Raw genomic sequence first — 15,124 nt, forward strand, 5'->3', positions numbered from 1 at the left:
TCACACTGTATGATGTGACAGTCAACTAGCTGTCCAGTCTGGTTCACACAGCTTGTGTTTTCCGAGAATGCGGTTGTCACTCCTGTAAATAACTGAACTGTGTGTGAACGTAACCATATTAAGGACTCAAATACAGAACTGACAACTGTATTCTGTTGCTGTTTGAATGTGGCAAAAGAGTCGGAATATGTTTGGTTTATTAACTTTCAGTCTCATCTGTATTAGTAGTGACAAAAATTTGTTTTTTTAAAATGCAGCAGAAATTTTCACCATGCAATTAAAGTGGTTTATAACTAGGAAAACATATTTTGGGTTTTGCAAATATATATTATTTTTGCCTGGAATTCTGTATTGACCAAATTGGACTGTGTTGCCAAACCAGAACTATCTGTTTTATGATGTGTCATTTCTTTCTTTCTTTGTACATCTTTTTTATTTTTTGTTGCTTGCCATTAGGTAACCGTATTGTGTTAGCAAACACCTATTTAATTATCCGTTCTCCATCACAATTAAAACCTCTCACTTGATTAGTGTGTGGATTACAAATCCTATCATCTCCAGCCCCATCCGCTGTTTGGATTTCACACTGTTTTATTCAATTTCTCTCTGTGATTTAGTCCTATTTCTGTCAAAGGTGTGAAGAGATGATGCAAACTGTGAGACAGAGATAAAACTGAGGTGATGAAGTTCTCATACCTCAACTTTTATCTCAGATTTCAACTGCAATTTGATGTCTGTAACTGAGTGTAACTCTTAGAGCACATTAAAATCTGGACATCTGATGTATTATGTCATATTATATTATATTATATTGTGCAATAAGACCAGAAACGTGCATTACAAATTTAAATAGGGTCCATTTTGATGTCATATTAATTTTAAAGAGATTTATGTGAATAAAAATGTAAAATTCACAGCTATAATGAAGGGAATCTGTCTAGAACGGTTAAACTATCAGTTTTAATCAGCAGGCTGGTACTGCAGGTTGCTATTAGTGCTCTGAAGTGGATATTGATTAAATCTGTACTCAGGAGGTCATAGCAACACTGCCGTGTCTTTCATTTTTTCTCTCATGCTCTCATTATTTGCTCTCTTACCAAAACAACAACAACAAAACAATATGCTGTCTTTAATCATCAAATGCCAAAAAGGAATAATGAAGCTATATTAATCACACCATTTTAAATCTGACATGTATGGTGCAAAATCCCTCATAGATGGGCTGTTTAAACGTAAATCATAAGTCAACATCAAATATGAACAGGAAAAGTCACCATACCTTCCAATCTCCTGCAGCTACAAAGGTTTCACAGTTTTCCTGCAGGAACACAAAAGGTCAGGTTCATCAAAGCCAAAGTACATTTGTTTTTAATGCTGTCACAATAAAATAAGCATTTGGAGCAACACTCTGCAAGGTCCCGTCACCGAGGAAAGGGTTTCTGTGATGGAAACAGTTACTTGAGCTGTTATGTCTGGAACTGAGAGTTTTTTTCAGGGGTATAAAAAGTACTGAGAAATGATACTGTCAAAATTTTACTCAGAAACCAAAATATTCAGCAAAAACAAATTTGGAGTGAAAGCAAAATGTTTCCAAATTTATTTACAAAGTGATTTACATCACCATGACCCACTTTTAAGGTCTAAATGGATCTCTAAGGAGAAAAATGTATAATTTCTTTCTCCTTGGTAATGTAAATAAGAAAAAGTGCAGTTATTACTTTTAAATTGAGTACAGTAAAAAAAAATGCCCCAAATAATACTAAGTATAATAATAAAGTATAATTGCTCCAGTACTTTACACCACTGGTTGTTGTTTCACAAGACATGGTTAGTTAGTATGTAGGTGGCTAAGCTGGCTTCAGATCAGCAGCTATTTGTGGAAAGATAAAACATGCAAGCTGAGCTTGCATCACTGCTAATATGAAGCCTGTTTAACTCCATTATACATTAAAGTATAATGGTAAAGTGTTATGATGGCCCGAGTTGGTCCAACCAATTCATGAGTAAAGACACTGTTAAGAACACAACATGCTAAGGATACAAAAGCTGAAATGGGTACACAAATGTTGTAAAAGAACAGCTTGAGAACAGGACAGCATCTCCTTGCCAGACAATTGTATCCCTACAGTCACTATAGGAATAACATAAAAATCCATCTCATTTTTCTGAAAAGGCAAGGAAACATGAGTTAGCACAATCTACATTAGATATGAACAAAGCATCCATTTTGGAAAAGCAAGTATCACTTATAAAGTGATTCTTTTGCAGATTGGCAGAAGCTGGAATAAACCCACAAACCTAAAGAAAGAGTTTAGTGCATGCAGTTAGAGCTGTTGGCAGCAGAAAAGCAAAAGCAGCTTTAATGTCGGACCAGCAGGTGTCACTCCTTTTCAGGGTTAAAACTCTAATGCAGTACCTCAGAAGTGCAAAAGGTGGCAGCCTTATGGATAAACAACTGTGCTTCTTGAGGAACTGAAACTTATGATATTACAGTATATAGAGCTTTGTTCACATTGCACATAAATCTGATTTGTGTTTCTAATACCATCCTGAGCAATGTCATTTTGCAAGTGATCTATTTGTTTAGACAGTGAGGTCAATATCCAGCAAATCTGCATATGTTGCCATAGTAATGATGTAGGTGTCAGTACAATGCTAAGAGACAAGAGAGTCTGAACTACATTTTGACTGTCCATCATGATAACATTACAAAATATTCAGAGCCATAACTGTATTATTTACACAGTTATGCATATGTTGTGTACAAATTCAATAACTTGTTTATCCATTCACTATATAGTGAATGCTGAATGTTAATATAAATTTGTGAATTTAGACAGCTATTGGCACTTCCAAGCTTTACGTATGCCGTTACAGTCATGTTGGCAAAAAAAATCCTATTTAACCAACAAAAACCTGAATGAATCTGTGAAAATCAGTGAGATTGATCTGTAAAAATCAGATTTCATGTGATGTTCCGAAGTCCTGACTGCAAACTACTGATTTGACTTGGATAAACTAAAAAAAAAAAAATGACTTGCTGTCTGTCTGAACAAAGCCTAAGTGTTATTCACAAATCTGACTTTTTGCTTGTTTTTATAGTATTATCATGTGCCACATTGACACATTTAAAGGATTAGTTCACTTTCAAATGAAAATTAGCCCAAGGTTTACTCACCCTCAAGCCATCCTAGGTGTATATGACTTTATTTTTCTGATGAACACAATTGGAGTTATAATAATAAATATCCTGACGCTTTATAATGGCAGTGATCAGGAGTCACGAGTATGAGCTGAAGAAAGTGCTTCCATCCACATCCATCCATCATAAACATATTCCACACGGCTCCAGAGGGTTTCCTTCTGAAGCGAAGCGATGCGTTTGTGTAAAAAAAAATCCATATTTAACAAGTTATGAAGTAAAATATCTACCTTCCAGAGTAAACATTAAACAATATCCATATTTAACAAGACATGAAGTAAAATATCTATCTTCCAAAGTAAAAATTAAAAAATATCCATATTTAGCAAGTTATGAAGTAAAATATCTACCTTCCAAAATAAAACTTAAAAAAAAATCCATATTTAACAAGTTATTAAGTAAAATATCTATCTTCCGAAATAAAAATTAAAAAATATCCATATTTAGCAAGTTATGAAGTAAAATATCTAACTTCCGAAATAAAAATTAAAAAAATACATATTTAACAAGTTATGTAGTAAAATATCTACCTTCCAAAAAACAAACATTGAAAAATATCCATATTTAACAAGTTATGAAGTAAAATATCTACCTTCCTAAGTAAAAATAAAAAAAATCCATATTTAACAAGTTATGAAGTAAAATATCTACCTTCCGAAGTAAAACTTAAAAAAATACATATTTAACAAGTTATGTAGTAAAATATCTACCTTCCAAAAAAAAACTTTAAAAAATATCCATATTTAACAAGTTATGAAGTAAAATATCTACCTTCCGAAGAAAAAATTAAAAAAATATCCATATTTAACAAGTTATGAAGTAAAATATCTACCTTCCAAAGTAAAAATTAAAAAATATCCATATTTAACAAGTTATGAAGTAAAATATCTACCTTCCGAAGTAAAAATGAAAAAATATCCATATTTAACAAGTTATGAAGTAAAATATCTATCTTCCGAAATAAAAATTTAAAAATATCCATATTTAGCAAGTTATGAAGTAAAATATCTACCTTCCAAAAAAAAACTTTAAAAAATATCCATATTTAACAAGTTATGAAGTAAAATATCTACCTTCCGAAGAAAAAATTAAAAAAATATCCATATTTAACAAGTTATGAAGTAAAATATCTACCTTCCGAAGTAAAACTTAAAAAAATACATATTTAACAAGTTATGTAGTAAAATATCTACCTTCCAAAAAAAAAACTTTAAAAAATATCCATATTTAACAAGTTATGAAGTAAAATATCTACCTTCCAAAAAAAACCTTTAAAAAACATCCATATTTAACAAGTTATGAAGTAAAATATCTACCTTCCGAAGTAAAACTTAAAAAAATACATATTTAACAAGTTATGTAGTAAAATATCTACCTTCCAAAAAAAAAAAAACATTAAAAAATATCCATATTTAACAAGATATGAAGTAAAATATCCAGCTTCCGAAGTTATGAAGAAAGTGTAAACTGGTGTCGCATCAGTTACACTTTTCCCGTAAGTTAAATAGGGAAGGCGTAAGACATAGCGTAAGCTATGTCCTACGCCTTCCCTGTCCCACGCTATGTCCTAGGGAAGGATGTGGATGGAAGCACTTTCTTCAGCTTATACTCGTTGATCTTTGCTCACTGCCATTATAAACCTCGGATGCGTCAAGATATTTAATAAAACATCTCCAATTGTGTTCATTAGAAAGAATAGTCATATACACCTAGGATGGCTTGAGGGTGAGTAAAGCTTGGGCTAATTTTCATTTGAAAGTGAACTAATCCTTTAATCTATTGAGTATTGTTTAAAATGATGCTAATGTTAATAAGCAGTGTGTATAAATAGATACATTGTGCCAAAAAGAACATTTCTATGTTGTACACATCACAGCATGTGAAACCAATTGGGATTTGGGGTAGAGATTTGGGTAGAGAGAAATTATCAGGCCTTGTTTGGTCTTTTCTAACAGTTGCTTTTAAGGTAACTAAGAACTTGACAGAAATTAGTATCCATTGGTTGGAAGGGTGGACATGGTCTGTGCGGTAATCAGCCTACCGGGAAGTACCCGCTGGTCCGACGCCGCGTCAGGCCGAGCCAGTGTCGGGCGATGGCATGCCAGCGTTTTGGGGGGCGAGCCATTTGGGGGGAGGGCGTAGCAGAGGGCAGCGCGTGCACACACTGTCCTTTAGCCTGCCACATCACACATAGACACAAACACTAGTTACAGCACACTACAGTAGACAGTGCCCTCTATGAGATCGGAGGACAATGGTTTGGTGGCGGAGGTGGGAAGCTGAAGAAACAATGATGATATGTATGAATGATACTGTGTGATATATGGGAAAATAAGCATCAGACACAAAATCAAAAAGAAAAAAAAAATGGTATCTAAGAATTTATATAATTCCTGGCATGGAAAAATCACAATTTTAGAATTTCCTGATGTTTTCAGCTTTTTAATGACTGTGGGAACTCAATGCATTTGATTGGTTTTCTACATTGATTTAATCAGGTAAGGGGTGAAAATGACAGTAGATTGCATTATTAATAAATGGATTTCAGGTGTACTAGTATAACTGAAATATCTATTATTAACTGTGCTCTTTTATGAATATCAGAATACTTCTAAAGAAAAGCAAGAAAGTAGTACACCCTTTGTTGCCAGTGTCCCAAATTTTCATTTATTTCTACTGGAATTAAAGACATGTTATGCTTTTCATTTCACATTAGCTTTACACATATGTATGGATTAAGATGAAATGCAGTATTTGGTGAGCATGGATAAATCCTTTATCATGTACACACACATCCAATTTTTGTACTCTTGCCTAAAAACAGGGGAACATTTTTAACTGGTGTACTATATTTAGCTATGCGCACACACACACTTACTCACACACATACTCACCATCTCTGGTTCCTGTCCCCTGGATTCTGGCAGTAGCGGTTTCTCTTCAGTGAACTGCTGATCCTTCATGCCAGCCATCCTGGAGAGCAACCTGCAATCACCATGGCAACACACACACCTGAGATTAACAAGGCTATTCGACAGCAAACCATAATCCAATCAAATCCATCTTGCTGCTCCAATATTGAAATATTACCCACACCACCATTGCTCAAACCATACAGTTCATACCAGCTTAAAGACCCCATGATAAAACATTTTTTTTTAGTTTTTTGGCTTTTACTCCAGGTCTGTTAGCTTTGAGGTCATCAATATTGTAGTGCACTTCTAAAAGTTGAATAAATTAACTTTAACTAGATATATTTAAATATACATTTAAAATGTACAGAATTTTTCTTGTAGCAAAACAGATCACAAATGTTGATGACTCATCCTGCACAGAAGTGGAAAGTCCAGGGGTCAGAAAGTAAAAGTCCTGCCATATTTTTATTCCAACCACTGAAGCGGTGTTAAAGTTAATGAGATAATTAAGTGATTGAGTGATGATTGACCATTATTGAAGACACCAAAATCACTATTTTTAAGTCACCATCATGGAGATGAGGGATTGCTTTAGTTGAGCTCTTGACTCTTGACTGTTTAATATTATATTTTGTTTGTTTGTAACTGAGTTATAACAGTCAGACAAGCAAAGAGAAAAGATGATCAGGTGGTGTTGGTTATGTTTTACGTAATCATTATTTGATCTGAATCACTGAACTCATTTAGAGCCCAATCTCTGAGTTAGATTTACATTATTGATTACTGCAGCACTGTGATTTTACAGCAGGAGATCTTTCAATATAATCCAAAGGATTTCTTAAAAGTTCTAAAAATTAGTTAGGCACACACAGACATCAAGAATCAGCGTATGAATCTCAACAACTGTGACAAGCAACATATTCTGATAAACAGATCAACTCTGAACACTAGAAAACAACCTACTAAAAAGTCACATAAAAATAGCAACAAAAAAAAATTGTGAGAATAAAGGAAGTTACCAAGACAATTAAGATCATAATTTATTCATGCAGCAATGCATGATGGGAGGCATGGATGAATTTTGATTGGTGGCACCCAGAATGCACTGCAACATGCTTTATTATTCTCACCACTGTTGAGATTCAGAGGCTGATTCTTCATGTCTGGGTCTCTAAATTACAATTAAAAATAAAAATAAAAATTAGAACAACTTTTAAGAAATCCTTTGGATTATATTGAAAGATCTCCTGCTGTAGAATCACAGTGCTGCTGTAATCAATAATGTAAATCTAACTCAGAGATTGGGCTCTAAATGAGTTTGTTGATTCAGGTCAAATAACGATTATGTGAAAACATAACACCACCTGATCATCTTTTCTCTTTGCTTGTCTGGGTGTTACAACTCAGTTATTGCAGCCAAATTAAATGTAATATTAAAAAGGGTCAAGAGCTTAACTAAAGCAATCCCTGATCTCCATGACGGTGACTTAAAAATTGTGATTTTCTCCTTTGGTGATTCTGCTGGTTAACATCGGGTTCAATAACGGTCAGTCATCGCTCAATTATTCACTTAATTATCTCATTAACTTTAACACTGCTTCAGCTGGTTGGAATAAAAATATGACAGGACTTTTACTTTCTGACTCCTGGACTTTCCACCTCTGATCCTGCAATACCGATTTTTGTCCAATCAGATGTAAATTGTAGAATCAAAATATCCCTCCACCTTATACCACTTGTAGCCAACTAACAAGTGCTAACAAGTTTATGGCTGTGACGTAACTAAAGTCTATTGATGTAACCTCTTCAATATGCACTGCCTAAAATTCCTGTTTCAATAGGAAATATGTAACAACTGCACTTGCTAAACAATTTCCCAGGGGTCTTTAAGGTGGTCAACCTGGGTTTTGGAACATAAGGGGCTTTCGCACCGGAGGAACCTTTTCATAGTTCCTACAACTATTGGCTGAAGTACCCAGATTTTGCTGTGTTCCTACCGCAGGAACTAGGAGCGATTTTAGTTCTAGGAACTACTTTTGGGGGAACTAAATTAGCTCCTACTTCAGAATAGGGTCTAAACCAGCACTATAGGAACTATCAGTGACGTGAGTGTACGTCGATTGGTCAAACGCATTGCAAACACCAACACCCAGCATTTTTAAAAAGCCATGTAGACATATTTACTTCACGAACATGGAAAACAGCGATAACAGCATTTACCTGTTGTCTGCAGGGTTGTGTTGGTATGTGATGTAATACAATGATATGTAATACTGAAAGGTGTCATAGGAGATAGCTCCACTTTTTGCTCTTTCAGTCACGTAAATTATGCGTTTACATTCCATCTCTGTTATCACGAAACTCACGACACACAACTCTGATCACGACATCCTCCATTCACCGTTTTTTAGCGCTTGTAAATGCCGTGCTTAAAGACCCCGCTGTCGGCCGCTTCATAGTTCCTATTGTCATGCGAATGCAACCAGGAACATGGCCCAGGGGAGAAATTAGTTCCCGCGGAACTATCCTAGTGGCTAGTTCCTATAACTGAGTTCCTAGAACTTTTCGGTGCGAAAGCCCCTATAGCTAATCTGGTGGACACTAGGTTGACCCTTGGACCAACTGTGTGGCAGGAGAACTAAACACCTACACCAGCTTGCTTGGACCAGCTAGTAACCATGTGTCTCTTTCCACTCCCTAGTTCTCTATGGAAAACATCTATAAACACAAGCATTTAGGCACTAGCAAGGACCTTGATCCAATAAGCATTAGGATACTAATGACTCAATTACACACAACATGATTATGATATCATGTATTAAATCATATCAGCAACATCATTATTCTGATGACTTGAACAGAAGACAACATTTTTTATAATTTCCTGAGCAGCTTAGCTCACTGGTAATTTCAAGGGAGTCAATGTTTAAGTACATTGCAACATCCTAAAAATGGCTGCCTGCCTGGGCAGTGTACTTAATACTGAACTAGGGTGCGGATTGAGACACACCACATGTAAAACCAGCTAGAAGTTGGTTTTAACTGCATTCTTTTAGCAGGGGTACTAATCTGGCTCCAAACAATATAAAACTACATGTGAGTATGGAGTTTTGTGGACTTAAAATGAGGTGGCTTTGTGAACATGGCTTGAATGTTGTTTGGTGGTTAGGTTCAGGATGATACGAAAAGGTACAAACTTGTCAGTCACCAGGAACACATGGCCAATTGTGACACTAGCTCACAGGTTGTCTCAAGATATCTGTTGATGGATGAGTCAATGTACTTTTCCATTTGGTACTTATTAAATTCCAGCTGTGTAGCTGAGGGTTGTCGGCTCATGGGAGCTCTGTCAGTGTCAGTTGATATTTCAATAACACAATGCTAAGCTAACAAACACCTCCACAGTCTAGTGCTAACTTATTGGTCTCTAATAATTCTGCAAACACATAGATGAAGATTATGAAGAATGGCTTCACTTACAACCTTAATGGAAATATTGCTAGCATAAACATGTAGGCTAAGCAACAGTCGTTAACATAGTAGCATTTCTTAACATCTAACCTTCTTGTCAACCTTATAAACACACGTGCTATGAGTCTCTCATAAACAAGAACATGAGAAAAGAAAAAACAACCTAATCCAAATATTAGTGCAGATTATTGCCACCTTTACCCAAGAGATGACAGAACACTTTGACGTATCATTCTCATAAGCGTCGAACAGTAACTGAGTTTAATTCAGAACACTTCAAGCCAACAGAAAATTCATTCCACTCTTATTTCCTGTCAGTGCACAGAGCTGCATGAATCTCAAATCATGGCCAGTGTAAATCAAACCCTTGGATGTGATCGGATAGAATGATTCAAAGCCCTGCAGGGAATGATTATTTTGGTTGCATAACACCTCCCATGATGTGATTATAACAAGGTCTAGACATGACCACAATACTCTCAATTGGCCTCTCTTTCTCCCTCCCTTCCTCTCTGTCACAATCTCTACATAGATCCATCTCATCTTCCCTCCTCCCCCACATGTACTGACCTTTCTCAGATCATTATTATAATCATTAGCACTCTGTTTTGGTATACTATAATAGAGCTACATTTTAACTCTTTCTAAAGAGAACATGAGTGGTGCTTGCCAGTGGCTCCACGCAACCACCATTGTTAAGTGTTTTCTAGCGTGTCGCATTTGGTTGTTAACTAGTCAAGTCAACAAAGCCCACCTCCAAGTCTCTATGCTATTCCGTTCACTATGGCTTAGGTCCCTTATTCAGCTCTTTTTTTCCACACATTTTTCATATATAATTTAGGCCTATAATATTTAAAAGTCACATTTTCTATGGGTCAACAACATTAGTGTTATCCTGTACTAAAAATTCATGTCAAAAATCAACCTGTAGTCAAATTTGGTTTTTTGTGGGTTCTGTACCCCGTCAGTGTTGCCATGGTAACCTCTAGTAATGCCAGTAGACGTCCCTGCAATATTCAGGGAGTTGGATAACCTTACTTTCCTTATTTTGCATTTTCAAAAGCTTCACTACTAGTCCTAACTGCAATACTAGAAAAGAAAATAGAGTTTGGAATCACTAAAATAATCTGGTCACTCTCAAACACGTTTAGAGCATATTGGTCATTGATCTAGAAAGACTTCACATATTGAGTGAGCTTGAGCAGACGACTGGGCTGGCATATGACCCTGCCCAGTGACAAAAAAGTGTGCATGAGGGAATATGACAACGGAAAGACCAGTGGAAGAGTATTCTGTCAGACACCAAATCAATAAATCTGCTCAAAGGCAAGGGTCTGACCTGATATACAGAATCCCAGTCAATACTTGGAAACTGGGTTAGGACAATGTGTGTTTATGCTGTGCACAAAAAAACGATTACAACTAAATCTATGTTGGACGGAGTTCTAAAGGCATTCTCTGAACGCAAAACGGGTGACTAATCTTGGCACAAAGCTGTCAAGAAGCTGAGCAATACAGTCTCATTGGCAACGCTATTAGGTTATACAAGTGATCAAAGTTTTAATTAGCCTTTTGGATGCTACCAATGTCGAGGTAAATAGAAAGAACATGGCTGCTTAAGCAAGGTGTAGAGAGTGCTAAGTACCACCCACATGCTGGCAGAATCAAATATACCAGGAAATAAAAATAAATTATTTAATTTATGTCAATGTGGAGAAATGTGGGAGAAATCAGCACTTGTTGGCAAATAAACTATCTTCCTTTTACGCCCACTAAAAACTAACTTGGCTTTTTTAATTGTTATCAGTTATGTTGCTCATAATGAATTAAGTCAGTCAAAACTTTTGTTATTGCTTGTAACTGTGCTCGTAAGAAAATTATAATAAAGTATTGATGAAAAAAAAACTAACTCTGTGTCATTGCTAAGTTAGTTTTCTTTGTGTTTTTATTAAATGAATGATCTGTTCTAATGTGTATATATTTTACTCAAGTCCATGATCCTTAAAAGGAACCACTTTATATGGTAAAATGTAGAGGGAGATGGAAGACGAGACAGGTTAAGCATCAACAGAAAAGATGGGCATAAAAACACAACAAGCTCACATAACCCTTATACACTAAATAGAAAGTTCCAAGAAATTTACAATCAAATACAAATGCACATGCGAGTCCAGTGGTTCCCAAGCTTTTTCTGTCAGGCCACTCTTTTGTAGAGAAAATTGTTTTTCAGGCATGAACACTCTCTGAGTGTTTGGTATCTTAATAGATGGATATGACAAGGTTCATATGTTTGGTCTTGGCGGGACTTGCTACTGCCAATATATACACAACATGCTGCTGCTGTACAGTATGGCACACATGAATTACCCATAGCAGATCTATACAGGTGGAGCTGGGGAAGGTGGAGGGTTTCTGGAAGTGTGCTGCAACTTCTACAGCAAATGCTGACAGAGTATTTGAAGGTTGAGCAGTGAGCTCATTGGCTACTAATACAGCAGGAACCAATCAACTGTGCCCTATAGAGAATGATGTGATTGCAGGCAGATTGAGTTAAGGCACAGCCTGTGCCATCTAGTTTCATGACAGAACTTTGTTTTTTCAAGCCCCCCCACCTACATGCACCCACATAAAGACACTATTAGACATGACATTTTTAATGCTTTTAAAATTTCTTATGCTTCTTCAGAGATCATTCTAATATGCTGATATGCTGCTCAAGAAACATTTGTTTAAAGTTTTTACAGAAACCATTATTTTTTCAGTACTCTTTGATGAGTATGCCTGCACCCAAATAAAGACACTATCAGACATGACCTTGCTTGCAAAAGTATTTAGGATTTATTTGAAACATTGTAATTAATACAGTACTATAACTTCAATGTGCTTCTCTTTGTTGTTTGTGATGTGAAGTCTTTAAGTGTCATCTTAACTAGTTCCACTTCAGTCCAAGTATTTGGAAGAGCTAATATTTGGAGACACACAATACACTGTGGTCTCTTCATCACCCACCGTTGTACTGGTGAATCTGAAAGTGAGATATGCCTCATCAAATTTACTCGTCTTGAAGCTGACTATACACTATCCCTTGGTCTTGCCACGCCCAGTTTGAGAACCACTGCCCTAGTTCATTAGACAAATACAGAATACTTTTTTGTATTAAACTTGAGATAAAAAGCAGCTGTGGAATTCACAAAAACTCGTTGTAATCTCTGCCCCTCAGAGAGCTCACTTCACACCTCCAGTGGGATTCTGAAGGGTCAATAACAGCTCTCTGCCCTGATAGTGTTGTACCACCAGAATTAACTATGTTTCCAATCCCTCACACTGCCTCTTGTCAGGAGCTGCCCAGTGCTCCAAGCCAGGCAGACAGAAGGTGAGTTGGTATGTGGTCCTCAATAAGGCTGTTTTACCTTGGCCAAAAGTACAGTAAGCTGACTGAACCTTTCCTTAAAACAGGTTTCTATTGTATGGATCAGTAGGAAACGAATCCTGGGAAGTTAGGTTCATTATCCTTTAAAGATTAATGGTTCCATTTTGATAAATAGTGATTTATCAAATAAGGCTGTTTTACCTTGGCCAAAAGTACAGTAAGCTGGCTGAACCTTTCCTTAAAACAGGCTTCTACTGTATGGATCAGTAGGAAACTAATCCTGGGATGTTAGGTTCATTATCCTTTAAAGATTAATGGTTCCATTTTGATAAATAGCGTGCATCTAAAAGCTTTCATGAAGCAATTTTTTGATTCGGCCTGGGCTTTTATCACAGCTGCACACCTATTTAGGTCAGAATATAATACAATCAAAACTGTAATGGCTTTCTTCACTCATGTGCAGTCAAATTATTCATGGAGATTTTTCATTTATTGTAGTTCATTAACATGAAATTGAGATCATGTGGCTCAGTTTATTATAAGCTACATTGAAGGCACTGGAGGTCAAGGACTGCAGAAGGCCATTAAAGTTTTTCAGAACCCTTTTAAACAGAAAAACATCCAAAGTACCAAAGCCACCAAAACAAAACAACGGATATCAAGGTCGATACACATCTCTGAAGGCAAAATATATTGCCATTTATTTTCATTATCAAATAACACGTAGTTCAAGCAACAACTGATTGTAAGACATTCAAAACCTCGTAATTCAGATCCCTATATATAGTAGACGTAAGACCTAAATGATAACATTAATCTTTTTACTTTAAATCAGCTTGGACACATAAACCTACATGAAAGGATTGGTAACAGACTCAAGGCTGGAACAATCAACAGCTATTGGCCAGTGAATTATGAGTAATGATCTAGTGCTGAGTAATGATGGTTACTGACACTTGACCTTGTTTGGCCATTGCCCAGTGATTGGTCGACAAATCAAGATGGTCAGACACAGCAACGGGCCATGGAATTCACAAGCAAAGAGACAAACAAAAAATGAAGGGATGGATGCTATAAAAACGGAAAAGAAAGGCTACAACCTCAGTTACAGGCGGAACTACGTACATTGTCTGCAGCAGGCTCTGTGGAACCGTGCAGCTAGTCTTGGACGGAAAGTTCCAGAACAATCCGGGCCCCATCTATCAGTACAAAACAAGATCCATTTGTAATTCAGCTACACACAATATTTGGTATTCAGAAAAATCTCAGATATTCAGGAAGACCCATCTGAGTCCTGTACACCAAAATGTAAACTTGTTCCAGGGCATGCCTCTTTCAAAGATATGTTTTATTGAAAAAGTTCCAGGCATTTTTTAAAAATCCTCTATAAATGACATTCTTTATATAAATCTCAAGCCAGGAGCTTCTATTAGAGTAAAGCTAACAAGCAGTTTATTGAAAAAATCTTTTTCCATGCTCAGTGGAGAACAGTACAACAGTTTTAGCAGGGAAGGCTTTGAGGAGGTATAGGTTTTGTAAGAGTGAGAGAGAAAAGTTTTCAAGGCGTCTGTTGCATTGTTATGTAATGTAGAAATGGGGGCATCTCGTTGTCTTGCAGGGATACGTAACAAAAAAAAAAAAAAAAACAGCCTTGCATGAAGTTGCATCAGTAATGACATCTTTTTTTTTTTTTTTTTTTTACAATATTATTAGAAGTAGTCTTCAGGGGGGGAAAAGTAAATTGAAGTAAATAGTATATTACTTAAAAAGATTTACAAAAAAAAAAAAAACACTCTCTTCACTTGTTTAAAAAAACATGCCACTTATGATTCATCTTTGCAGCTTTAATGATCACATACATTAGTAGTTAAACTACCTCCTAGCATTTCCACCAACCTTTGAGTTACATAGATAATATGTATTTCATCTTCATGCTATGTTGTCAACCAAAGGTGTGGAAGTTGCCATTCCCAACATAAATATTCTCATCTTAAGGCACATTCTAACAACATCATCCATCACCCCTTTAAAGCTAAAAGCGTCAAGGCTTGTGATAAGTCAGTTTATCCAGCCTGGAAAGTTTCACAGCCCTCCTGGCCTCCCAATGCTAGCTGGCACCCAACCAGGTACACTGGCGTCTGATATTCTGTGAAGTGTTATTGAGAT

At 36.1% G+C, this 15,124-nt stretch overlaps 1 protein-coding gene across 6 annotated transcripts in view; it reads right to left on the reverse strand.

Annotated features, from left to right (window-relative positions):
• Positions 1-15,124, reverse strand: part of ndrg4 (NDRG family member 4) — a 38,680-nt gene that overhangs the window by 22,891 nt on the left and 665 nt on the right. For 2 of the 6 annotated variants that reach the window (XM_067380695.1, XM_067380694.1), the window contains exons 2-5: positions 14,084-14,157; positions 6,097-6,187; positions 5,244-5,378; positions 1,280-1,318 (exon numbers count right to left, since the gene is read on the reverse strand). In XM_067380695.1, the coding sequence (XP_067236796.1) occupies positions 1,280-1,318; positions 5,244-5,378; positions 6,097-6,187; positions 14,084-14,157 (339 nt within the window). Of the gene's footprint in view, positions 1-1,279; positions 1,319-5,243; positions 5,482-6,096; positions 6,188-14,083; positions 14,158-15,124 lie in introns of those variants that run through there. The other 4 variants (XM_067380696.1, XM_067380697.1, XM_067380698.1 and 1 more) reach the window with 4 other exon arrangements.

Source organism: Chanodichthys erythropterus, chromosome 24, assembly GCF_024489055.1.
Source record: "Chanodichthys erythropterus isolate Z2021 chromosome 24, ASM2448905v1, whole genome shotgun sequence".
Lineage (NCBI taxonomy): Eukaryota > Metazoa > Chordata > Actinopteri > Cypriniformes > Xenocyprididae > Chanodichthys > Chanodichthys erythropterus.